General features: G+C 38.3%; 1 protein-coding gene across 2 annotated transcripts in view; it reads left to right on the top strand.

The window, feature by feature from the left end:
• The window catches only part of LOC122141346 (nectin-3-like protein), a 57,337-nt gene extending 30,322 nt beyond the window's left edge, over nucleotides 1-27,015 (top strand). The window contains exons 3-8 of one of the 2 annotated variants that reach the window (XM_042748554.1): nucleotides 1,231-1,530; nucleotides 4,040-4,157; nucleotides 4,899-5,050; nucleotides 18,086-18,230; nucleotides 25,604-25,706; nucleotides 26,508-27,015. In XM_042748554.1, the coding sequence (XP_042604488.1) occupies nucleotides 1,231-1,530; nucleotides 4,040-4,157; nucleotides 4,899-5,050; nucleotides 18,086-18,230; nucleotides 25,604-25,706; nucleotides 26,508-26,675 (986 nt within the window). In that variant the 3' untranslated portion in view covers nucleotides 26,676-27,015. Of the gene's footprint in view, nucleotides 1-1,230; nucleotides 1,531-4,039; nucleotides 4,158-4,898; nucleotides 5,051-8,236; nucleotides 10,354-18,085; nucleotides 18,231-25,603; nucleotides 25,707-26,507 lie in introns of those variants that run through there. The other variant, XM_042748553.1, reaches the window with a different exon arrangement.
• Nucleotides 27,016-27,231: the final 216 nt, after the last annotated feature.

Raw genomic sequence — 27,231 nt, 5'->3', positions numbered from 1 at the left:
AACGGGGACTGAGAGCTTTAATAAAAGGAGAGATGGAGGGGGGTGGGATGCAGGAGGATGGAAAGTGCGGTGAAGTGAGAGAGCAGGAGCGAGGGAGGAGGAACACGCGCCAGAGCTATAATTAGATCAGGAGGAATGTACTGTGTGGTTTTGTAATCATGCCCGCTGCTTTGTGTGTGTGCGTGGAGACAGGAGTGTATGAGTGTGGGAATGATGCCCGCTGCTTTTGGGATCCACTGCACTTTAGGGTCAAGGATGTCATTGCATGGTCCAGTTGAATTTTTGGTTTAAAGTGACACACGAGAGTTACCACACACACACACACACAAACACAGGCACTCATGACATGTCAGTCACCACACAACAGTGGATGGTTTAAGGTACGACGACCACAGCTGCTACTGTTGTCTCTGAAGGTCAACTGCCAATGCTAATACTTCACAAGATGGGCAGAGAAAAAACAATCATTTTAAATTGTAATAATGTTTCACAGTATTACTGTTATATTGCATTTTGATCAGCCTTTAAAACATTAAAATAATTTACTGAACCCCTGACATTTAAACAGTAGTGTATATCAGTATATGATTGCATTAGCCCTTCTTGATTTAGTGGGCCTCCCTTGTCACAGGATCCCAGGACAGCGTTCCCGTTTGTCTCCACCAGTGATGGCACTGAGTAGAGGAATGGACGGGAAAAGCTCCCCACACATGTTAAGTTTCTGTCAGCCGTCGTGGAGGCAAAGCTCAGTTTTCCAGGCCTGAACACTGCTGGATTCATAACAGCTTGCACACGCCCAAGCCCCGCCCCTTCCGCCATGTAAACTGGATAAGCCATTAAAACAAATAATTTCATCTTCTCTGGAAAAGCACTTAGTGCTCTCTGATGAGAAACCGAGGCCACCCTCAGCCAGTAGTAACCACAGAGAATGTTTTTTTTTTTTTAGTTCGATAAGACTTTTATTTCTTCTCAACGAAAATCGAATTATTCTCTCAGTCATTCTTATCAGTTTATGAATTTACTGGCTGTGCTACCGGAGCGATTCTTAATGCTGAGGGGATTAGCTTTTAGTTAGCTTTGTACTCTCGTCTGAATGGATGTGCTTTAGCTCGGTTCATTATCTTGATACATCTTTATAGTAATAGTGTGAGTTTGTCTCCTCACATTAAAGCTCAGAATTAAACGCAAGTGGTGTGGTGTATTTAACTCAAAGATGTCTCTCTGTCTTAGTGGAGCCGAAGGTGTACGTCTCTGCTGGATCTTCTGCTCTGATCGACGGTGGCAATGAAACCACAGTGGCCACCTGTATTGCTGAGAGGGCTCGGCCCCCTGCCGACGTGTCCTGGGAGACGAATCTGTACGGCACCTCTGAGGCCCACATGCAGGACGATGTCAACGGCACCACTACGACCCAGGTGCACTACACCTGGCAACCCTCCCGTCACGCCCAGGGCCACACGCTTACATGTGTGGTCAAACACCCCGCTCTACAGAGCGACTTCAGGATACCCTACATCATCAACGTACATTGTGAGTATCTGATAGGGGTTTCTTATAGTGTGACAAGAGTGTGCACATGATTCTGTTTATGCAGGATCTCTTTTGTTTTGTGTTTTGTTTTGTGTTTTGTTTTTTGTTTTGTTTTGTTTTGTTTTGTTTTGTTTTGCGCAAATTTACTAGCCATAACTAATTCTTATTGCCAGCTTCGTATTTCTTTTTTTCATTAGAAATAGAGCACACTATTATGTGTATATTTTAAAGAGTTTATATATAAAAATGTTTTGACTTTTATTTTATACATTTTAAAAACTCGAAAGATGTTCGTGACTTTTATTTTATACATTTTAAAAACTCTGTGTATATTTTATAAAAGTTTATATATAAAAATGTTTTGACTTTTATTGTATACATTTTAAAAACTCTGTGTATATTTTATAAAAATATATCAGTTTTTCTGTACTCTTTCTTCGCTATATAATTTTGCAATTTAAGAGTACCTTTACACAAGAAATGCCATTTAAAGTTTGCTTCATTTAGTATTCACACAACAGTTTTTGTGTTTTTATTATATATATATATATATATATATATATATATATATATATATATATATATATATATATATATATATATATATATATATATATATATATATATATATATATATAATTTTTTATTTTTTTATTTTTTTATTTTCTTTTTTTTTTATAATGTTCAGTATATAATTTATAGCATTTCGTTAGAAGGATTGTTATAAATAGTAAAAAATTTAACTGAAATGCATTCACATCCACATGAGATGGAAACCAGAATCATAACAAATTGAGATATTGTGAAACCGAGTCTAATAAATATGGAAATCTGTATGGATAATCAGCCCTTGAAGGAATTATTATTTTATTTATTTATTTATTTTTTTAACTGCAAGAATCAGACTTGCAATCTAAACCATGCAACCGCTTATCAGCCAGTTGGCCACTAAACATATTTACTTCTAAAAGCCAAACCTGACTCTCATTTGGTGCTTGTTCCTGTGTGCACGCAAGCCTGTTTTTGTTTGCTCAATCTAGCACAACAAAACCCAAAGTAGCTTCTCCATGAAGATTTCACAGTAGCTTACATTTAGTTTTTTCTATACCACGTCAGGCAATTAGATTTATGTCCAGAGCTCACATCTGTTTTCCATATCACCCCAGTGCGGTAACTATCCACATGACATGATGTCTTGATGCCGTCTTGTGCGTGATGGAGCTAAAAGCCCTTTTGCTAAGACACAGTCCTCAGGGTTTCATGAACTTGTACTGAATACGTGTATGATGCTTCAGTCAAATGATTTATCAGTGGCGTTTAACGATTTCTGCACACAGACTTCTACTAAGCACCATTGAGCAGTGTGGAATGCACGTAAGTGTGTATCTGTTCTGGTGGTGAGTACGTAAGCACAGATGTCTGCTGTATGAAATATAGATGTAACCGTGAGGGGCAGGCACAGGAAGCAGCCGGTGTAGGGAGTGTGAGGAGAGAGAGGTCATGGTCATGGGACGACGCTTCTGCGCTCAATGGGGGCTACAGTCACGGAAGCTTTTTCCTTTCATTTTCCATCCATCTTTTTTCATCTCATAGGGTCTACATGACATCTTAATTCAGCACGCTCACTTAAAGAACTTTTAAAGAGCTTTTCTAAAGGCACAAATCAATACAGTGTCCATTGTCTTTGTAAGTGGTCTTGTACTGCTGGTCAGACACACAAAGTCCTAATGATGAATTATGTTGCTTTATGATCAATTAGTAATAATAATGTTGTTGTTGTTATAGATTGCTACTTTATTGTTGTACCATTTGTCATTGATATAAAAATACGCACACATATATAAAATATGTTTCTGCCTTGCAAACTTCTCATAATTGTTTCTTTATATGTAGAAGTAGTTTATATCTACATTTTTAGAGCGATTTGAAGTCACTTTGTTATAGATACAAAGTCGCATTTATGATAAATAGTCTTAAATGGGAGACGATGTTAAAATTGCAAGATTGAGACTTTAAATCTTGTGACTGACTTGGTATTTCCCTTAATTGTGACTTTTTTTCTTACAAATGCAACTTTCTCATAGATTGATATTACAGTTTAAACGTAATGTCATGTATTCAAACCACCAAAATTAGTCAATGTACAGTATAATACCTTATATAAAAATTTACCATGTTAAATTTAGTGTTAGTATTGCTCAAACAAAATATAACTACACAGGTTTTATCCAATTGGATGCTCTCTAGCATGAGACTGCCCCGCCCCCTAATACATAACCCATGGCAACTGGTGATTTATGGCTGTGACATAAACTAAGCCTTTTCGGTCTTTAAAAATTGATATGTCCTGCCCAAACTTTCTGTTTCAATAGGAAATGCGTCAACACAGAACAAGAAACCTGCACTTGTCATGTAATTTCATAGGGTCTGTAACAAGGCACAGCCTAGCTTTACCTTCCTTTTTAAAATTACTCTAAGTGATCCCTTTGTGCTTTGTGTATGTGCGCAGTTGCTCCAGACATCCTGGTGCTGGGCTATGACGGCGACTGGTATGTGGGCAGGGAGAATGTGCAACTGAAGTGTCGAGCCAAGGCCAACCCGCCGGCCCAGCACTTCAGATGGATCAGGTGTGTAACCACTACACTCACAATAGCCAGAGCGCACCACGTCTGGAATGGGTTCAAGAGTGTCATTGCCAGTTTCCTGAACTCATCTCAAAGCAACAGATTATCTCTACGATTCACAACACCAAGAGTAGCTTTCAAACTGTCAGGTTTCAATGCAAATGACCAGTATTATGAGTGGATGCCCAAACATTCTACTTATTCAAGTAAGCAAATCTAATTCTAGGAATCCACTAGTCTGTTAATGTTTGTCAGTATTGTTCACTAAGTTAGAAGATTGCATGTCAATCATGTGAGCTTAAACATTTATTAATTATTGTTATATCTGCCTTAAGCAGTCGTAAATGTTTTGACAAACCATTCTTTGAGTAAAATAACCACAATGGAGTTTTTGAACTATAAAATGATGTGGAATGGGCAAAAATATGTTTAACAAATCAAAACTGGTTGACATGTATGCTAGCCACTTGTTGGTTTGATTTTTTTTTTTTTTTTTTTTTTTTTTTTTTTTTTTTAATATCTGGTCCAACTGATCAGTTTCACAAAAGCTTTTCACTTCTTTTTGTCTGCAATCAACCATTAAATATAGATGGCCTTAATGGAATTTAAAATCTTAAGAAACGTGTTTTCAGTCAAGCTTTTGACTGACATTCTAGATTTCTGCTGCTACTGACATTTTCCATAGCGCCTGGGCAGACTTGGATAATGGAAAGAGTTTGATAAAGACGTGTTTGGATGTTTTAGGTTGGATGGAGAGATGCCAGATGGAGCAGAGATGGTGAATAACTCTTTGGTGTTTATGAGACCCTTGCAGAAGAACGACTCTGGGGTTTACAGGTGTGAGGTGGCAAATGACATCGGACTGCACAGTCGAGACATTAGAATACGTGTTCAGGGTGAGTAAGAGACTTGAAACATGACACCCATCTTACCAAAGTTTACCAGTATGTTTCCTATGGGAAACTGGAGAAACAATGGTAAGAAATAACATCAAAACTTTACCAATCAAATTTATTTTAACACTGTTGAAATGTTGACATTAATCTGAAACGAATGGACTGAGAATGCCGTATCTGGTTTTCTTCAAGGAAAAGTTCACCTGAAAATATTAATTCCTAACATTATTTACTCATTTCAAAAATGTATGCTGTTTGTTTTTTCTTTTTTATGAACAGCAACGTGAGGGTGAGTACATTTTATTTTTGGGTGAACTATTTCATTGAGCCCCACAGATCTTCACACAAGCTTATAATCATTTTCCTGAGCCAGAGGCCTTTGCCTGAAAGGCATTGGCCCTCCATTTAAATTAATTTTAAGTTCAGCTTTGGCTTTTAAAAAAAAAGTTTTGATGGGTTTTTATTGGGTTTCCTGAGTCATTATCTAATTGACCTCTGAGACAGGTGTTCACTGTCACATTCCATGATGTTTATCTCCCATCATTTTTGCGTGAACATTAAACATTGAATACTGTTGTTTAATGAGTTTCTGTGATAGCATCATCTATTCCTCCCTCTCTCTGTTGCTCTTTCTCCCTCCCTTGTGCACACTTACATGTCTGAGACTGTCGCGCTGTTATACAAGGGAAGAATAGAGCGGAAGCAACCTTGACTGAGAGGTGTCCTAGATTCATGAAACATTCACCAGCTCTTTTCAACCACCATTAATTATGTATTTTCTTTTGAAATGTTCTTATGCTCTCCCCTTGAGAAAGATTCCGCTTCTCTGTGTATGAAGTTGCGTTTTTATGCGTGTTTGGTTGTTTTGTCAAAGTTGTCTGCGTCTGTCTTCTAAGAGTCCCTTTACGTCATTTGAGCGAGTCGTGATGTTTCTACTATAATGCCTTCTGCTACTGTTTGTGTATTGACGGAGTGAATGTGGGTGTGAAAGTGTGTGTGCTGCTGTTAGTTGCTTATCTTTGTGCATGAGTATTGGTGGGCAGTTCCTGTCCTGCATGTTAAACACCCTGCCGCTACCTGTGTGGTCACCAAACACCCCCAAATACACACCCACACACTCCCTCCAAACGGGTTGATCCATACAGTGTATGGACAGGAATGGGGTCCCACAAAAATTTGGATTTTATGGAGGCACAGAGAAGAGAAGCATGAGAGAGGGAGGGATTTCTGACCTTTCCGTGACTTGTCCTCTCCTGTTCTCTTCCCTTCTGGACATTGACGTGCTGAGGCCAGAAGCTCTACTGTTTATTGATTGAAACAAATTATTCTTTAACTCGCTGGGTGAAATTGAATAAATTAAAATAAATTGACATTATACATGTCCTTGTGGTTTAAGGGGATAGTTCACACAAAAAATTCTAATTCTCTCATTATTTACTCATCGTCATGTTGTTGTAAAAACCCAAACAATTTTTTTTTTTTTTTTTCTGTAGATCAGATATTTTGAAGAATGTTCATGCAGGTCTTTTCCATGCAGCATTAATCTCCAAAAATGTGTTAAGGTAGTCTTGTATGAGTTGTGCGCTATTTTTCAAGTCTTTTGAAGCCATACAAAAACTTTAATTGTCCAAAATGTAAATTGTTATCCGTGAAACTACGGAGTCGGTTATTTGAAGTTCCAGTCCTTGAGCAAATTATTAAGGTTCTTGAATTAATCATTCAGACTTGGTTCAAATGACCAATTTGTGCATTGATTCAGTTCTTGAGTTCAACTCACTGAATCGTTGACTCTTGAGTGGTCAAATAATCTATAAACTGTGGTGTTGAAAAGAGCTGTGAAATTTCTTCAAAAATTCTCTTTCACAGAAATAACCATGACCAGGTCTAACAAAAAAAAACAAAAAAAAAGGAGGGTGAGTAAATAGTGACAACCAGGGCTGTCTAGACCATGCTCTGCCCATTTAGATGTTAGGATCAGCCTTGATGATAACTTTGATTTTTGGTTGAACTATCTCTGTGGTGTTATATATGCAACAGATATGTTTGTGCTGGGAATATTGTGGGTGTGTGAAAAGGATTATGGATCTCTTTAATATCAAAAATGTTGCCAAAACAATATACTAAACGTTTCAGTTTTCCTGAACTAAAAAGCTGCTCTTTCCTACATATATATACATTCACTCACCAGACCCACAGATGCATCTAAATTACCTTTAACCTTGCGGGAACAAAACCGTCCAAGAATGCTTTATGTATGCTACTTTTATTATTCATTCCAGCAAGGATGAGCAAATTATTCCCCACTTTAGCTGGAGCATTTGAACCACGTAACCCTGAAGAGCTTGCAGCCCTGACTCCTGAGAGTGAACTCGCACGTTCTGCACTCAATGCATGCACACACTTCACAGCCAGCCAAATAATTCTCATTGCGCCAGGAACAGGACACTCCGTAATGGGATAGTTTGACTTTCAGCTTCCAGTCTCCGAGAAGGCTGCTTGCATAGTCCAGGTGCATGCCCCAGAATGCGATGAAACGCTACACGCTGCTCCCTAACACAATCAAGCGATCAATGCATGGTAATGGCGTTAACGCAATCTTTTACTCTAGCACCATGTTAGCAGTTAGGCGTAGCAGCCACCCAATCCTTGGGTATTCTCGACATCTGTCCCTCTCCCCTCCCCCAGTAGCACGTACCCTTTCCCTGACCCCTTCCTTCCATTTAGTTGGTTCTCATCACTCAGCAATGTGGTCATCCGTACTCCCTCTCTCAGCTAACACAAATGTTGCTCATTCGGCTTCATTGTTGCAGATGACTGTACTTCAGTGTTAGCTGGAGATGTTAGTATGTAGCTCCTCATGAATCCCTTATCATGAAGATCCCAACTCTCCTTTCTCTTCCATGTTTAGTCGTCTTTGCTCTGGACAACAGTTTCAGGTTTTGAAGCCATCAGAAGGTTTGCAATCGCATCCTTTCAATAAAAGACCTGGAGCTATTGCATCCACGGCAATAGAGGATAGTCCTGTTATTCATGCGCTATGTCATGCTAGAAGATATTACAATTTTGGAAACAGATTCATATGACTGTTAATGATATACTGATGTAGCTGGCATTGACATTATCTACTTTTCTTTGTCTGTCCATCCCTGCCTCCTGCCCCCTCTCCCTCTTCCTTCCCTCCATTAGATCCTCCCTCAACCACCACCATGCCCCCCACCACCCCTGTGCGCCTCCTAACCGCCGACATCTCTGCCACCGTGCCTGGCAATAAGCAGCGAGCCCTCATCACTTCTCCAACCCTGGCACCTCTGCCGGAGGGGAGCCTAGGCACGATTGTGGGTGGCGCAGTAGGCGGAGCACTCTTCCTGCTGTTGCTTCTTATTCTGTGTGGAGTTTATTACCAGCGCCAACGGCGGACGTTCCGTGGCGACTACTACACAAAGCAGTATCACGGCCCCTCGGATATGCAAAAGGCTCCCCAGCCACATGAGCTGCAGCAAGTCTACAGCAAAGGAAGCCCTGACACCAAGCTCAAATCCAACCAGGATAACGGCACCATTTACCCGGATAAGGATCGAGAAGAGTGGGGTGATTTCGACCGCGAGCGATCGCCCAACGGTCGCAGCAGAGCTCTGAGGGAAGCTGCCGGTCAAATGAATCACCATAATCATCACAACCTTGAGCACTGCTATCACAGCAACCATCACCCAGTCCATCCACAAAGCTTCAGTCCAGCCCATCATGTCCAGAGGAGCTCACTGCAGCCGGAACCCCGCAGGTTTGCCGCTCCGCAAGTCATGAGCAACGGCTCCCCCTACCTGCCGGAGGACTGCTACGACAACGACTACGTGTCGCACACGGATGGCTCAATGATCTCCCGGAGGGAGTGGTATGTCTGAGAAGAGCGAGCAGGAAGAGACTGCGTAGACACTTACAAGATGCTTCAGACTGCAAAAAGAGGACGATCAGAGTTATGTAAAGAAAATTAGTAGGGAATGCACCTTTTCTAGTAGTTTTCACCTACCGGTTTGTTTTTGTACATTAGCCTAATCATTAGTTAGCTGGCTTAATAGATGTTTTGGGACCAAGTGAGGGTATAATTGTCATCTTCGTTTCTTAGATCGGTGAGGCAACAAGACGTCTGCTTTGTTTCACCGATAAACCAGTTCAGGGGTGATATAAGTTGCCAAATCAATAGCCAGTCTCCTTTCCCTTGCACAGTGAGGTGAACTATGTGATTTATTTAAAAGAAAGCAGTTCAGACAAATGCAATTTGTATTGAGATAACCTGTCGTTAAGTGTTTCAGATCAGCCCCATCGTGAGCGATGAGGTTTCGATGAGTCACGTCAACTTTCAATGCTGTCACTCTGATGGAGGCAGAAATTAGCTCCTGTCAACAGCCTGGCGGTTTCCATGGCAACATTTATTTCTTCTCTACTGGCTTTCAGAGTTGCTGTAGGGAGGAGCTAGACAGGGAGGACCGTGCTGGATTTGATAAAGCCCAATGGGCGAAAGCCAGACAGGATGATTGCCGAAATGGGGTGGCTGTAATTGTATCAATTCAGCTTCCATTTGCATACCCCTGCATCACTGTATTAGCTCTGGATTTCTTTTGTTTGTGCCATCTTTCTGCAGGAGACGGTTGGACAATGTACATTAAAAACTACTGCCATTGTTCAACATGAAAGCTTGTCCCGTATTAATGTAGCTGTCTGGCTTGTCTTCGTCAGACCATCACTGCCCAGTGTTGTTAACCTCCGACTGCATTCAGCGACTGTGCATTACATCACGAATCGAGTCCTGTGCCTGTCTCATGTGTTTCTGTGTGTGTGTGTCTGTAATATGTAAATCCAATCAGCTGGTGTTAACCAACAGTGTTTTGATGAATCAGCTCATTGCCTGTGCAATAGTGTTCAGATTTCTAGTCACATTCGCGCACATAATTTAACGCAGAAGACGATAGCCTAACACACACGTTATTGGTCATTAAACTTGTGTTGGCTGGATCTTAATAAGCTAGCAGATGTGTATGGTTGGTTTTTAAGATATTGGAGATGATACTGTAGTGCCTTAAACTGAAGACGTGCCCTGTAAGCATTAACATTTGCATGCAGAAGTTATGAACGAGTGAGTATCATTTTCAGAAGAAGTATGCGAGTAGTTTTGAGGCATGAAGTGGTCAGGTTGGGTCCTGAGATCATCATTTTGTACTGTGCTTTGTTCACCACCTTGTTTTGTGTGCCATTTGCTTCTTTCAGACAAAAACTAGTTGTTTTGCTCGCATTAAATGACGTGTGACGCATCAAAGAGTTATGAACTATAAAATGTCTATGTGTACAGGTTTGGGTGAAGAATTAGATGAAAACAAAGTTATGTATATATGCTGGCAGATAGGAGAACCTTGTTTTGTTTGTTAGTTAGTTTGAATTTATCGTTCCTATAGGAAGCCTGAGATTCAACGGTGGAACGCACTAGAAGACCCACTATTACACAGACTGTGATGAGAGGATCACACGTACACTTCTCCAGAACATCTTTTCCACTTTTTTTTTTGTTTGTTTGTTTTACAAAAGAGCTACTGTAACAAAAGAAAATACAAAAATAATAAAAAATAAATAGCAAGGAAGAAATGTATTTGCAATGTATAGATGATACTGAGCGTTATTTTGTAAAATCAACTTTTGGGATACATTTGTTTTAAAATAAAGCACCTTTTTTTCTGTGACATGTTTCTTTGTTTTATAAGTTGGCCTCCGATCCATTTTTTTGCTGGTTGGAAGGGTGAATGTTGAGGTCTTGGGTGTGACTGGTTGCTTCAGCTGCAGAAATGCTCCCTGTGGGGGTCTCCTCTACGCTCCTGGAGGCCTCCAGGGATGTATTCCTCACGCCCACTTTTCCTTTGCTGTGGTTAACATACTTCATCTCCAAAGATCCCTTCATGCTCTAAACCTCATGCATATTTTGTAGGAAAGCCTGTGGCTAAAAGCTTCCTGTGGATGGGTGCTAAACTTCCTCTCAGACTTACCTAGGATAGCCCTAAAGTGGGGTGGATTATGGACTTGTTGATTCTTGTGTTTGCACTGCTGTTCTGTCGATCTGTGTGAGAGAAGATGGGGGAGCTGGTTGACAAAGGGAAGATGCACAGCAGTGGGGCTAAATGGTGTTTGAGTGGTTTTTGTTTCATAGCCGTTGGAGAGTCTGTCATCCTGTCCAATCAGCTGGTGGTGGGACAAGCTAGTAATTACAGTTGTTCCACAATGAGTCAATGTCCAAAGTCGTTTCATAAAATGTGCCTATTTACTCTATATAGCAAAGAAGTGTTTTAATGCTTTGGACCATCTTGCACCCCAAATCAGTGAAAAAAACAAGTGTCAAAATAATTGACTATTGTTTTAAGTAATGTACATGGTATCCTTGATTTATACCTTTTATACCTTTTAACCACTTCAATAGAAGCAGCACTGAAACATGTTCTTCTAAACAATGCCATTAATTATTTACCTCAGTGATAAGAAATGACACTTTGAGAATATACAGAATAGAGATACTTTCCTTCCTTCAGGTATCTGAAGTCCAGGTTACTGAGGTTAGCTCACTGAAAATAACAATGTCATTCATTATCTGAGCAGTCTCAAGGGTGAAGAGGTTACTGTCTCTTACTGCACTGTTTGAATAGATTCTCTAAGGAGCAGTATTACCTAAAGCCCCCTCCCTGCTCCATCAGTGCCTCTGATTGGTTAAATTAGTCCGGTACAATGGTTTTGTTTGCCACAGCCCCCTTCCAGGCTATTGACACCGTCCCCATGGCAACAGACTCTTCCCGGGCTTGTTCTCTTGAGGGATACCTGTGCCTCCTCTCTCAGAGAAACAAGAGGGGTTAGAGAGTGGATGAAAGAGGGTAATTCTGTGGGGTGGAGGGGGCGGGGAGGAGATGGGTAATGAGGGGGAGCTTGAAACAGGAAGAAGGGAGGAGTCAAAGATGGATCAAGGTTAAAAAGGAGAACTGGGGGACGATGCAACATAAATGCATGGGTAAAGCTGAAATATGGCATTATAAATTCCTTCTATAAAAGATGGACACTTTAAAAGGTTGTGATCTGTCATTGTGACCAAGGCATTTTCTTCCCTTTTTTTCCTTCCGGAGGATATTTACTTTGGAAAATTTGTCATTTTGTGACTCTTTCTGCTTCTCAGATATCCATCTTTTATGACATATTTTTCCACTAATACATCATAGTGGTCATGAAATCGTTCCCTCAGTGGTAGGCTGTTATTAAATGTTCAGGGCTCCATTTTAGAGAGTCTCACATTTATCAGAACTAGAAGACTGGAAAGTGTTACTGCACTTATTATTTCACTGTCACAGATATACTAGGTGGGGTGTACAAATATGTAACCAAATATAGTGATATTAATCAGCCTCCAGCTGGTTCTCAAGATGTCATGTTAAGACAAATATATAAAAACACAAATACTAAGCATTATATGTGTTTCCTTTCCTGAGGGTGATTTATTTTTTTATTATTTTTGTAAGGCATCAAACATAACCAATCTATAACTAAATGTTTATTAGCCATTTTTCCTTACACCCAAGAAGAAATTTTCTCAGCTTGGCAATAGTGTAATAATTCAATGTGATAATAGAAGGAAAATAATCTCTCTGAATTCCTTTGAAATTCTTTTAATTGAATTTTTTGTATTAAGGTAGCAAATGATGCACAACCGCTATTTGAATTTGGATTGAAGAAATTAGAATTAAAACCATTTCATATAATAATTTTTAATTATGACTTAGGAAAATCTCGTCAAGATTGATGTATGAAAATTTAGGAGAACAAAACGATATAAAGACTTTTGTCTTTTTTATTGTTTTTTTTTTTTATTTCTTTTATTTTTATTTTTTGAAGTTGTAATTAAAACGATTCTTGGATTATGTTTTACAAAAACAATTAAAGATATAATGATTAATTCAGTGTTGCTTGCTTTTTCTTTATAATTTGTGAAATGAAAGGATCTTTGGGGAGCCCAAAATGCTTCTTCGTTGGCATTGCCATGAGACCACCTTTTGAAACCTTTAATAAATACGGGGACCACCCAGAATCAGCTGCTCTTCTCAACTTCCACTCATATATAACCCCTTCATAAAAATCTGGCAGTCTAAACAATGGCATTCACAACAGAAGATGACCTCTGACACTTGACCTACCTATCTCCTTTCATTTACCAGAACAAACTTTTTGAAATCACTTAAGTGGTGGTCTTTCTCTCCTCTTGTGACCTCTGTTAGGACAAACGTGTTATATTGAGTCATTGAGCCCTTTTGGTCAGCTGCATCATAAACCTTTGCCCTTTTCAAGGACGTTTCTCCAGTTCCTTCCATTGCCCCACGGATTGTAGTTGAGTTTCACAGTAATTAAGACTCATGGGTTGCGAACACACAACAGAAACCCTTTCCGGTCCAACACAGACAGACTCCCTACCTACACTCCAATATGGCTATCAGGTGTCAGCCAGCAGGGAAAGCCAGCTTTCCCCATGTAACATTTACCAGAATGCATTCTGATGCTTTATTCTCCACCCAGCTCCTGTTATCAAATACCCGCTGAGAGCGTTGAATGAGTTGCGGGGTGTCCATGTCCGATACGACAATCTGAGACCCATAACACTCGGTCTAAGAGAAACACCTGATCTCTTTAATCTGGTTTAAAGATGCCTGCCACCCCTCAACTGGCTCTAAGCGAGTGTGAACTCATTTAATCCTCCTTTACTCTGGGATCACCTCTGCTCTGAGCCATGAATTTCCTCGCCAGAGACTAGAAATCTTTAATCTGCTTGGTAAACATCTCTTAGATGGGATGAGAGGACCTTCAAAGGGTACGGTTCAAGTCTGGACTCACCTGTGAAAAGTCTTAAGTCCAGTGGGGTTAAAGTGAGCTGCTAAAAGGCACCTGAATTATGGTCACAGCACTTAAGGAGAGAACCACAGAAGAGGGGACAACAGACCTCAGAAGATGTTTGTAGAGGATTGCTGAAAAAAAAAACTCAAGAAAAAAGCTCCAAAAGAGCTTGTATATTTACACACAAACACACCAAATTCTAGAAGTTTATGTACAGTTTTATCCTAAAAACCCTTCATTTAAATTGAATGTGCACTTGTAGTGTACTTCAGATATTAAGTGTGTGTATGCAATATATATGTATTTTTGAGGTGAATATTGTGCAGCAAACGACAGCTTTAACCCTTGCTGAATTGAACTGTAAAGGGTCTTGTGACTTGCTGTGGGGGGCCCATCTGTGGTATTACCCGGCAGACGGTAGAATGATGGCCTCTCCCCTGCCCCCTCCCAGCCCTGCCACTGTCCCTGACCATTGTTCCCATACACTGAACCACATAAAACTCCAAACGATGTTAAACCTCCAGAAAACATCTACAACGCTATACATAGAGACACGCTGGACTGGATGCTAAAGTATATGTGCTTATTAGTAATAGAAGAGTTTGGAGGGTCGTGAGGGGATTTTAGTAAAGAAACATCACGATTAAAGTTGGGAACATTCTCAGGGACTAAAAGAGTTCCTCTCTTATCCATAATCTGTTAACCCCTTGGATATTATACAAAACTAGCCATGTCTTATTGTTAGCATTATAAGGTTAAAGGTCAATGTGATGAATCTGCACCAAAAGCTTAAACTCAATCTGTGTGGGAAAATGTTTAACCCTTATATAAAATTCCAGGATTTTTATTGAAATTATTGAATTTCGCACCTTAAAAAGAAGGCTACTGCTTCTAATGTTATTTTATCATTATTAAAATGGCCTCTCCTATCTTAGTTTGTGTAGAGTCATCTGAAGATTGATTTTTCCAAAAATGGTAAACACTGACACACTACCAAAATATTGCTACAGGTATTTGGTTTGAACATCCTGAATGCAATGTTATTGTTTTTTTTTTTTTTTTTTTTTTTTTTTTTTTTTTTTTTTTTTAGAAAATTGGGTCACTTTTAAGGTCCATATTTTTCTGCTTATTAATAGCTAGTAAGGTAGATGTTAAATTTAGGTATTGGGATTAGGGATGTAGAATATGGTCATGCAGCTTTATAAGCCTAAGTACTAATAAACAGCCAATATGTTAATAATAGGCATGTTAATAAGCTACTAGTTAATAGTGAGAATTGCTCCCTATACTAAAATGATACCGAAAATTGCTTAAATTGTTAAGCTTTAGGAATTCATTTCATTGTATGTCGTTTTTTTTTTTTTTTTTTTTTTTTTTTTTTTTTTTTTTTTTTTTGATGATTAATTTAAATTAAATGATCATTTGAGGAAAAAAAACAAAAATGAGAAAATGACAAGGTAGCTTACTACATTGTGGAGTTTACCACTAAATTATATTTATTCTCACGATCTAACAAACAAATATTTGTCAGTATTCATTTCATATCATTAGGGAAGAAAGAAATGCATTCCACACACTGTATGCATTTCCATCCCCTTTAATGGTGTAAAATGAATATTGTGATATTGAAAAATCAATATCAAATGATATGAGGGGGAGAAAGAATATTGTCATAATGCATTTAGCCATATCGCCCAGCCCTAGTTGCACAGAAATTACATGCTTCACTTTTAACTCTTCACAAGCTGCAGAAATCGTATTTTTATTACACTGCCTTCAGATATCGCCGTATGGACTTGCTGTGCAGAGATCTGTCATAAGCGTGGTTGAATCTCCACTGTGCCAAACCTCCAATGCAGTGCCAAACTTTTTGCCAACATTCTCCAGTGCTTGTTTTTAGCCACAATCCCCTCTCCTCCTGACACCTTACGCCCTCGACCTCCTGCTCTCAGTGTCTTTATTCTTCCAGTGCCAGCTTCTGTCAGACCCGGACGTGTGCTCAGCAGGCCAAATATTTACCACTTGCTACACTTAAACGATCAATATTGAATGACTTGACTAAACATCCAGTTCTGTTCTCCTGTGAGAGCAGAGGTGAGATAACAGTAACAACACTGTGGTAATTATTGGGTTCTCGACCATAAAACCTTCAGGGAAAACACTCGATAATACATTCAATTGATTTGTGTTAGGGAAAAAATACAAAGAAGGCAGAAAAAAACAAATGCGTTTTATTGAATAGTGCATTATCAACGACCGCAAACTAGACTATTGGTCAGGTGGCAAAGTTGGGTAATACGGTGTCAGTGTTCCACCCTCTTGGTTAAATAGTCTGTTGATCATCCAAAAGGGCGCTCTTTGAGTTTAATTGATCTTAATTAATGGATGTAATCCTTTTACAGGAGTCCCGTTGTGGAGATAACGAGCTAGAAACCTCATTGATTCTGGTGAACTTGCTAAATGAAGTTGCGCAAGCTGAATGAAGCTCACTGTAAAAGCGAATGAGAGAAGAGGTGGTAATGACAGAGAAAGAGAGTGGAAGGGAAAGCTGGAGGAAGGAGTGCAGCAAAGCATAAGAGCACTGCGGGGTGGGGGAGACAGTAACAGCAGGCTTTAAAGGAGGGCAGCATGGGGTCCTAATTACTGAACCTTAGAGCTGGCTGACTACAGATCGCCCCTGCCAACCTCAGCACAATCCACCTGACTCGCCGTAACATCAAACAACTCGTTCTCATTCGCTCTGACGCTTGATTAACAGTTAGACACAAAATACTGGCATCTGCCCTTGTGTAACGTCAATGTGGGTGTCAAGTTTAAATGTGCATTGCAAAAAAATCTAATCTGAATTTTTACAGTCAAATATTTAAAACTTTAAGTCATTATGAATTGCTGTTTTCTCCCCATTTTACTCTCATTTTGACATGAAAAGCAGAGTAAAAATAAGAAAACAATAGCATGGTAATTATTTTATATATTAGGAACTGATTTGATCTTGAAAAGTGGGTGCTACAAATCAAGAAAGGAGCTAAAAAGATTAAAGTTTGCTAAAACAGTACATACAAAGCTATTAGTTCTATCAAATAATAATTTTCCATATTTTTTACTGAAAATTGCCAAGACAAAGAATTTTCTACTTTAGATTCATGTTGATGAAAATGAGAAATTTACGTCAGAAGCAAAACTTGTCTTCTTGTTGTTGCACCTTTAGTCATTAATGTTTAAAAAAATTACACATTTGTGGACACCACAATTCACTTCAGTCGAGTAATGTTGGTACTTTATGGACAAAAACAGGTATTTTGCAAAAAACAAAAAACATTTTCATAATTTTATTCACGTTTCCATAATTAAGGAAAATGTTCCCTATAACATTTTTTTTTTCAGAACATTGAAAACATTTTAACTTAAAGGGATTTAATTTAATTTAAATGTAATAATAGAACACAAACATTGCTTGTTAATTTTTTAAGTCACATTGGAAAAAGGCATCTGCTAAATGTAAATGTTAGCTCGGTACAGGCCTCTGGATAAGCAAACAAAAACAAGTTTTCTTGTATAAAGCATAAATTTAACAAAAATGATTGAGATTTATAAAATAATAATAATACTAATAATAATTTAAGAAGACTAAAAAGCTGTATTTAACATATTTTTTCTTAAATCAAGTCATTGCCTCACCACAAGTTTTCTTCTTGTGTAAACTGTAAATCTAAAACAAGTAAATTGTAGTTATTTATTTGTGATGTAATTTGTATTTTCTCTCTCAACTGTTCTGGCTGCATGAGCTTTCAGTTTTTGCTGCCTCTGTCCTCACTGTTGATGTTGTCACATCTTTATTCAGATTTTTATTTAACTGAGCTGTCTTGTAGTCTTTTGTTGTTTGTCTTTTGCAATCTACATCAACACATGCTGAGCTTTAGCGTGTGACATACAGTTGAGAGTTGCTTTAACAGGCTTTGCTTTGCTTTGCTGTTTTGTGCTTTTTGTTATAATTTGTGCCATTTAGCCATTCTGTGCCAAGACCAGCAGTTTTTTTCTTGTAATTTTATTGGATCTTGATATACCTCCAGTATCCCTGGCTGTGTTGATTTAAAAATCAGCTTTTGTTTTTGCTCACTGTGTTGTGGTGCCTTTCAGACATGTCTCAGAAGCAGATGACATCCTCCATGGCTATTGCTGGGGCCGTGATGGGAGCTGTGCTGGCGCTCTTCCTCATCACCATCTTTACCATCGTCCTCATCACAGCACGCAAGGCTCCCCCACCCACATACACAGATAAAGTGTGAGTATATGCAATATCTTCACTTATAAATGATCTAACATTCATTGTAATGATCACCTGCAAGATGAGATCTGCAAGAATGTTATTATTTTTCCAAAATACATTACAGCAATGTTAGCAGCTAACAAGAAACAGAGGGCAATGTTCAGAATGTTCTCTGAATGTTCTGTAAAGTACGAAAATACTTTTTTTTTTTTTTTTTAGGGGTAACACTTTATTTTATGGTGTCCTTGTTACACGTTACATGTACTTACTAGTACAACAACAATAAATTATGAATAACTACATGCATGTAACCTAATCCTAACCCTTACCATATAGTAAGTACATGTACTATAGGTAAATATATATTATTCAGCATTTATATGTGTAATTACACTGTAACAAGAACCTTGAAATATAGTGTAACCTTTTTAGGTTTTCTAAAGATACTCTTTCATACATTTGTTAGCGTAACATTCTTTATTGAATTGTTTTAAATAACTAAATCCATGAGATAATGAATTAATGTAATTGTCTGCAGTGTTTTATTGGCTTCTTTTATTTGTTTAATTTGTTTTATTTTTTTTATTGTTGTTAAATTTGCCCTGTCCTGTTTAATTTGTTGCATCTTTAGTCACATTAAAGTTTGAAAACTACACTTTTGTGGGGACTATAACTAACTTACTGGAATCTTTTTTGTACATTTGCAGTATAGAAATATTTCATATGTATTTGTATATATGAATTTTATATATTTTTTTTTTTTTTTTTTTTTTGTGTGTGTGTGTGTGTGTGTTTTTTTAAATTTTCATAATGTAACAAATGAATTGTATATAAGAATGCATAAATAAGAATTTATTTATTTATGAAAACTAGATGTTTTCCCAGAACCTTCAATAAATAAATACATTTGTTAAGAAAACATTCAAAAAACCTAAAACTGTGCTGGATAAGACCTCTGGATATATTAAAATGTCACCGATGCTATGCCGTCTATGTGTCAGATATCTGAGATATTTTGACTTACAGTCATCTGCTTTGCACACGTAGACCTTCAGTGTGTAGGACAGTTGGTGCAGTACATGGGCACTTACCTGGTGAATTATTTAATCATTACCATGCTTCCTCAGCAACTTCCTGACCATCCTTTGAACCTGAATGACAGCATAAAACTTAACCATTACCACTCTTTGATCACTGACCTTACAAGCTTCGACTGGAGAACATTGCATGAAACTGATTTGCGCTCATCGATGTGATCATGTGTTACAGTTTAGGTCTAACATGCCAAGACGATTTACTCAGAGTCACATACTGAAGTGAGTTTTTTCTTGAAGACTGTTGTTTGTCCAGTCAGGATATCATTAAGTACATTTCACTATGCTTCAGCTCTGTCCGGCTCACCTGTTGGTCTGTCAGAACGAGGCATTTCACGCTACAGCACCTCCTTATGGCTTAATGTTTGATTAGCTGCCTTAGGCATAATAGATTTTGTCTGGTCAATTATTACTGAGCCCAGAAACCCAGTCAAGACTGTAAATGTTCTATTCTAGTGGGAGCAACAGCAGATGGTTTCCTTTTGTTTCCTGGAAAGGCAACTGCATGTCATCACAGCGAGAGACTAGCCACAATAGACTACAGTTGTGTATTTGCTTTTGCAGTATACAGACTACCACACGATGCATCATTGCAGAACTTGTGTGGGCAAAGGAGCTTCAGCTAGTTCCTTTTTTGACAAAGAATGTTGATTTTTCAGTTGTTTTTGTTTGGTTCTTGCAAAAAGAACCACTTTATTGTTCTGTCACGGAGAGTGTCTCGAGACATGAGCCCACAGATGTCAGATTTCAATCAGCCTGGAGGACTCCCTTTTCTCACAGCCTTCAAAAATAAGCTCCGAACTGGGCTTCATACACTCCTCCTGCTCCACAGGGCTTTTCACACTGCACTTAACCCTGGGTTAACCATGGGCTATTTTATTAATCTTGGTTTAAGGGTACTAATTAATTCCCAGTTAAGTGGTGTTTCGCAATTGTAGTGTTAGCACTAGTTTTTAACCCTGAGTTAGCATCTCTTTTACTGTGCCAGAAGTATCATTGCTAGAATGAGTTGTTTACAAAAATAATATACTAAATGGTGCTAAAGGGTTTAGTAAAGGGTAAGTACACCCAAAAATGAAAATTTTGTCATTAATTACTCACCCTCATGTCGTTCCAAACCCGTAAGACCTTTGTCAATCTTCGGAACACAAAATAAGATGTGTTTGATGAAATCCGAGAGCTCTCTGACCCCGAATAGACAGCAATGCAACTGAAATGTTCCCAGACCCATGAAACGTAGTAAGGACATCGAAAAAACGGTCCATGTGACATCAGTGGCTCCACTTCAGTTTTGCTAAGCTACGAGAATACTTTTTGTGCACAAAGAAAACAAAAATAACATAATTTATTCAACAATTCTTCTCCCTCAAGACGTCTTCTGCCACTTTGGAGAGTACCACATTACATTTGCATATGTAATTAGCATTGTTTACGTTCAGGAGAAAGCACGAGCATCCGATTTCATCAAAAATATCTTAATTTGTGTTCGGAAGATGAACGAAGGTCTTACGACGAGGTTTGGAACGACATGAGGGTGAGTAATTATTTTGGGTGAACTATCCCTTTAAAGGTACAGTCACATTTACCGCTGTTCAATGAATTTTTGTGGGCAAAATTCAGTAATTTTAACAGGATTCCATGTAATTTGGATTTTTGTGTGAGGGTGAAAGTTTACCCACGCAGATTTTGCAACAAGTTTAAGTAAACTTTAGCACGCGGTTAAGTTTGAGTGTTAGGTAGAAAAAATGACTGTTGAATGTCCAACAACTGTGAAACAAATGGTCAAATGATCAAGCAGTGATGGCAAACTGGAGGAAACCAAGTGTTGATTTGCTTTTATAGGTTCGAAGTGGCTTAAAACTGCTTTCTTGTCCGGATTGTCTCCAGTGGGCAAGGAGTCAAATAATACAAACTGAAATATATTCATCCAGCTGTTATTGACCATATAAATATGCAAATTACCATGTTAACCTAGGTTTACAAATGTATTGTGCCCACATAAGACCGCATGGATTTGTTATAGATGTTTTTATTCTGTCAAGGACCCACCATTGTTAGTTTACCACAGGTTGTGTTTGTGTCAGCAGAAATAACACTGAATAATGGGACGTTCTTCTTGCATTCTATAAAAGAAAGAACTAGTGGAATACAGGAATATAAATAGTTAAGCAAACATAGCAAAAAACAGTGTTTTTTAGCTTTAGTGATGGATGCAGTTCTCATGAGGATGAGGTCACAGTGGAGTCTCGCGTGATACAGCTGTTCACTGAGAAAATTGTATTGGGGAACAGGGGAAATGCAGCAGGCAGACAGTTCTCAGCGCTCAAACGTCTGGACTCCATATGATTTGTGGACCTTAAAATTTGTCTCAGTATTTTCTCTTTTTCTCGAACCCCCCATTGTTGTCTCTGTTGTAATATGACCTGAGCCTGTTATCCAGACATGACAGCTAAGGGGACGTTCACACAGAATGCATTCTGGAGTTCATGGCTATTAGTAGTATGCTCTTAAACATGCACAAAATTAACTTTTATCAAATGTACACCTCTGTTCAAAAGGAAATAAATACTTTTAGACAGCATATATATATATATATATATATATATATATATATATATATATATATATAATATATATATTATATATATATATATATATATATATATATATATATATATATATATATATATATATATATACTGTATATATATATATATATATATATATATATATATATATGCATATATCAGCATATTTCAATGATTTCTGAATGATCATGTGACAGGAGCTTTGCACCTACAGGAATAAATCCCATTTTAAAATATATTCAAATAGAATGCCGTTATTGTAAATTACGGTAATAATTCACAATATTACTGCTTTACAGTATTTTTAATCAAATCAATGCAGTTTTTACAAGTATAAAAAAAGTTTACTGACTGCAAACGGTATAGTGTACAGATTTAAAATGAACATTTTCTCTCTTTTAGGAAATAAAAATAAAATACAGCATTATTAATATTTCTCAAATATAACACTATCCATATCTGACTAGCAGTTAGAAATTTAGGTTCCTGGCTTTTATGTAATTAATTGTCTATTTAAATAAAAGCAATTACAAAAGAACTCATCCTGTGTGAACGACCCCTAAAGTTTATAAAATTAGCAGAATTGTTGACTGCTACTTTTTATTTATTGCTTGTTTTCTGCTGTGCTATCTTTATCAACATCATCTATCTTAAAGTGAGCCCTCTCTGAAACTTCTCAGCGGTGCTGTCAGAAGCGTCACTCTCAGAAGAGGTGTAAGAGAGGCTCTTATCTGTTTGAGCTGATCCCTGTTCAGCCTCCGTGTGTCTTGGCTCGGCTTTGCTTTGGCTGCAGGCTGCATGCAGATCAGTGTGGTGGGACAGCTGGGTTTGTCTGATGGATGATGCTGCCTCTGCGCTGGAGACAGCAGGGACTCTGCGAGAGATAAGCAGCATTGGGACGCTGACACATGGCGCTTTTGCAGGAATGAAAGCAAAAAATGTCCACATAACTCTTGACATTTAGATCTGATTGTACCAGTATAGTAAAGGATGAGAAAATGCGCTTCCTTCTAATGCTTCAAGAGGTCATTTTTAAAAGGTTTTGCCATTTTGATCAGATTTATGTGAGCTTTCCACGTTTATTTTCCGAGTCATGATGATTTTGTGTTTTGACTTTGTTTTGATAGCTCATCTAAAGTGACCTTGAATTTATCCTTCACTAGATGATGTGGCAGCATTTAAAGTAACAAAGTAGTTAATATGTCAAGGTCTTGGCTTAAAATCAAGACAACTGGAAAATGTTCCATGCTGTCTGAGAAGGAAAACAAATTAATCTGACCTTCAACTGTGTATTCAGTATGCGAGCGAGATGAAAAGAGAACAATACAATCTCATTCCCTCTGATGCAAATCTGAAATTCTGGCCCTTGTTTGGTCTCTTTGGACATCCAGGTGGAACCAGTGAGAGTATTCAGGCCTGTCTGTGTCTCTTCCTGCTCATACACTCACCCTATCCTCTCTCTAGTCCGTGGATCACATCGACTGCTTTTAATCCTCTATTTCGGCCATAACTTTTCATGGGAAATGCTAATGTGAGTCCATATAGAATTAATGAGTCATAAAACCCTGGTGTACACTTTTCCATCTCCATCCGGTTTAGTCTTCATGTAGGGTGGGCCGGGGACACATTAGACAGACTGATAGTCCATTGAAAATCAATTATACAAAACAATGTACTACTAATGGTTGGAGATTAATGTTCATAGGAAGTGGGAAAACAAAGGCAAAGTTGATCCCTTGAGGAATGGGGAGCTTATGGATGCACATTGCGAAAATGTATGAAGAGAGGTCACAGTTCACGTATTTTCCCTCAAGGGTTTTTAACAAAGAGGTGTGAATGAACTTTGTATTTTTAGAGCTTGTTCTCAATGGTTGTCAATGCAGTACTTTTGAAACTAGCGGTGAAGGTTTAAGATTCCTTATTTGTTCACTAATGGCTCTCTAGACTATCTTTATGACCTTCTGTGGATGACCTTTTGGGTTCATGCTGCGGTATCTAAATCCAGGGAGCGAGGAAAGGTATCTTTCCATATATTAGGCATTCTGGGAATTCAAGGTCAGGGCAGGGCGACCCTCAGGACCTCCCAACGCCTGGTATTATATAGCAGAAGCTCAACAGACATTAGTCCATCACAGCCCAGGGTTTTAGGGATATAAGACCACTCCTCACTATTGCTTCATGTCAAAACTCATCAATACCAAACCAAAATTTAAGGGTGATGTCAATAAGAGAGTCAATTGAGAAAGATGGGACAGAGAGATGATGGATGAGGAAAAAGGATGAACCAGGAAACCTCAGTCATGTCAATGGAACATACAAGGATATTCAAACTGGAGTCCAGGAGGCAGCAAATGCTATATAGGACATTTAAGGGAAAAATTCAGTGGAAGGATTCAGGATTCTTTAATGAATAGAAAGTTCAAAAGAACAGCATTCATTTAAAATAGATATTCGTATGCTTTTATATTTTTGTACATGGTGGCATAAAGTGAGGAAATGCAATATTTACATTTGTGCTCAGCAGTGGTCATGTAGTACATTTGATAATTTGCTAGTGTTTTAGGTTGGTACTTTTCATGCAGGCTTGAAAGGGGTTGTGGAAAGAGGTAGGTTTAAAAACAGGTCAAGCATGGGATTATCCCGTTAAATCTGTGCACAGGGCATATATGTAATTAGTCTGTATGATCTTGGTTTAATTGTAGTCAATTTCAGATTGTAAATACATTTATAAGCTTTTATTTATACATTTCATTTAGTTTTTGATATCTTAGAGAACAGCATATATTTGTAGAGCATGTATATGTATAGTAAACACCCTATAGATCATCAACACATGAGGAACTGTTCAAAGGAAATGTAAACAACATGATTTTTTTTTTTTTTTTTGGATTGCATATGTTCTTGGAGAGCCGCTGCAGTGATTCACAAGTTAAACCAAAAGACAAAGTCATTTGTTTCCATTCCTCTCAGTATTGTTTGGAGTTTTAAAATGGGCTCCAGTTGTATTTATGTATATCACTAATATACACCTCCACCCACATGTGTACCCACACAAAGTTACTCTAGATGGGGTCCATTGTGGCCTGCTGGTGTTTGCTTTAGAGGTCCAGAGAGCATGAGAAAGTATGTTTCAGTGTGACTGTTGGAGCTTGGAGGCATGGAGGCCATTTTGAGTGGCTGTTGATTGAGTCAAAAGTGACACCTTGCATAGAAAGTGTGGGAGCTGAGACACAGACCCTCGGATTCATTTAAAACCTTTAAAAATTTGATTATTTTGTGTTGGGTTCGAGAAATTGGCAGTCTTGATGTGGATGTAAAATGGACAAAAAGTTATATTCTGTTCCCAGAACTAACAGAAGGTGTGGCTGTTATTGTTCCTCAGACTAAACACATTTCATACTTTAGTCTAGTCTTGACCAGCATTTCCTCCATCTTCTGACATCAAGACAAAACAGTCACTCCAAAAAGATATTATGATCTTACAACTTTCTTTCTGTGAAATGTTTAGCCTGAAAATAGTGTCTAAACTGTATATTTCTACAAAAGAAATGCCACTTGGTTTGATATTTGGTGTAATGCAATGACATTCATACATTTAAGCGTGGCCTAAATGTGTCCAGATATCTGAGGGTCACCGTAAGTCATGCAACATGTGCAGTCAGTGATGAACATCCTCTGATTGTTGTTGGTTTTTGCCGCTCTACAGGATTGACCTCCCTCCAACTCACAAGCCTCCTCCTCCATATACAGAGAGACCTCCTGCCATCCCACTGGCCTCTCAGGCCCCTCAGGTGGCCTCATTCTCTCAGGTAAACCTCACACTGGCTCTACAGTCTGATTTATTTTCCTTCTGTGGTACTTTATAATGGAGCTGCATTTGAAAGATGACCACTGGTATGTTCCTTATTATTTAAGGAGTGATTATATGCTCTCTTTTAGCTCACTTTTTCCGGAATAGATTCTTTTCTGGCTTCTGGCTCACCCATCCAACACATTACCCTGCTGAAACATACACCAGCCTCAGGTGGTTTGCTGGTTTAAACTGGTCTGGATAGTCTCCCACCCAGACAAAAACGCTGGTCAAGTTGGTCCAAACCAAGCTGGTGTTGTGAAAAGTGGCCAAAACCTTCTTAAAATAAGCAGACCAGTCTGCTGGACTTCCAAGATCACTGGTTTTAATCCTTTTAAGGGGACTATAGAAGACCATTTTAGACTGGTTTAAGTGTTTTCAGTGTTTCAGCAGAGAAAAGTTAGAACTGCCAATTTAATGTGTTTATTTGGTGTATTATAAACATTATAAAGAAATATAGCTCAACGAATAATGTCATATTTTTTGTTTTATTGAAAGGCCAGTAAAGGATGATTTTGGGCTTTTAAAGCAAATATTCATGTCATGTAATTTATTAATGTAAAATGTTTCATTTTCCATAATTTCAATCGACAGCCCTGATTTAATTAAAAAAATTTTTTTTCCATCTAATCACATTAAACAGCAAATTTCATTGTCAAACAGCATTAGCACCAGGGGATCTGCTAATAATATTTTGGCTTTTTCTATGAGTAGGTACATGCATACTAATATATTTTATATCTGTTGTGTCACTTTATAGGCTCGTCGGATGGAGAGGCGCTATGAATTGGCTGAACGGGCGCCAGGCAGGGTGGCTCGCAGAGACCTCCAGAGCCCCACTCACCATTCTCTGTCCTGTCAGGAGTGGATATGTCATCAGAATGGGGCGGACCAAGTTTACATCAACCACAGAGAACACTACGTGTGACAGCGTCCTCATGTAAACCGCAGCGCACTGCCAGCCCCAAAGTGAAAACTGTTTACGAGAATACTGGGAGCAAAACAAAATCACTGCTATACAGTAATTAGGACACTGAACTATTACTGGTGTAAATAATTACTGGTCTATATAATGCAGAATGAAAACCCTGGCAGCATATATGTGTAATTGTTCTTGCTTGTTTAACACGTACAGTGTAGTCCAATATAAAATAAATGACCTAGGTAGCCTAGGCTACCTATATGAGTCTCTTTGTTCACTCATATTTCAAATGCAGTGGTCAAACTGAGGGTGACTACAGCTGAAAACAGTCCAAGACTGCACAAAATGCTGTAGGGATCATTGTTCCTTGTTGTAATTGTTTTAATCATATGTTGCATTACACGAGGACTTTTCCCTCAGTGAAATGTTTGTTTGTTTTTTTCTTTGTAGACCAGTTGTCATTTTAGGTTTGACAAATTGAGATTTGATTTGTTTGCTTATGACAGATAGTGACTGCTAGAGGTCATTTGCCATAAGTTGTTTTGTTTACACTGTTATGTTC

The sequence above is a fragment of the Cyprinus carpio genome, chromosome B21 (assembly GCF_018340385.1).
Source record: "Cyprinus carpio isolate SPL01 chromosome B21, ASM1834038v1, whole genome shotgun sequence".
NCBI classification, from domain to species: domain Eukaryota; kingdom Metazoa; phylum Chordata; class Actinopteri; order Cypriniformes; family Cyprinidae; genus Cyprinus; species Cyprinus carpio.
This window is presented reverse-complemented; position numbering and strand designations above follow the sequence as displayed.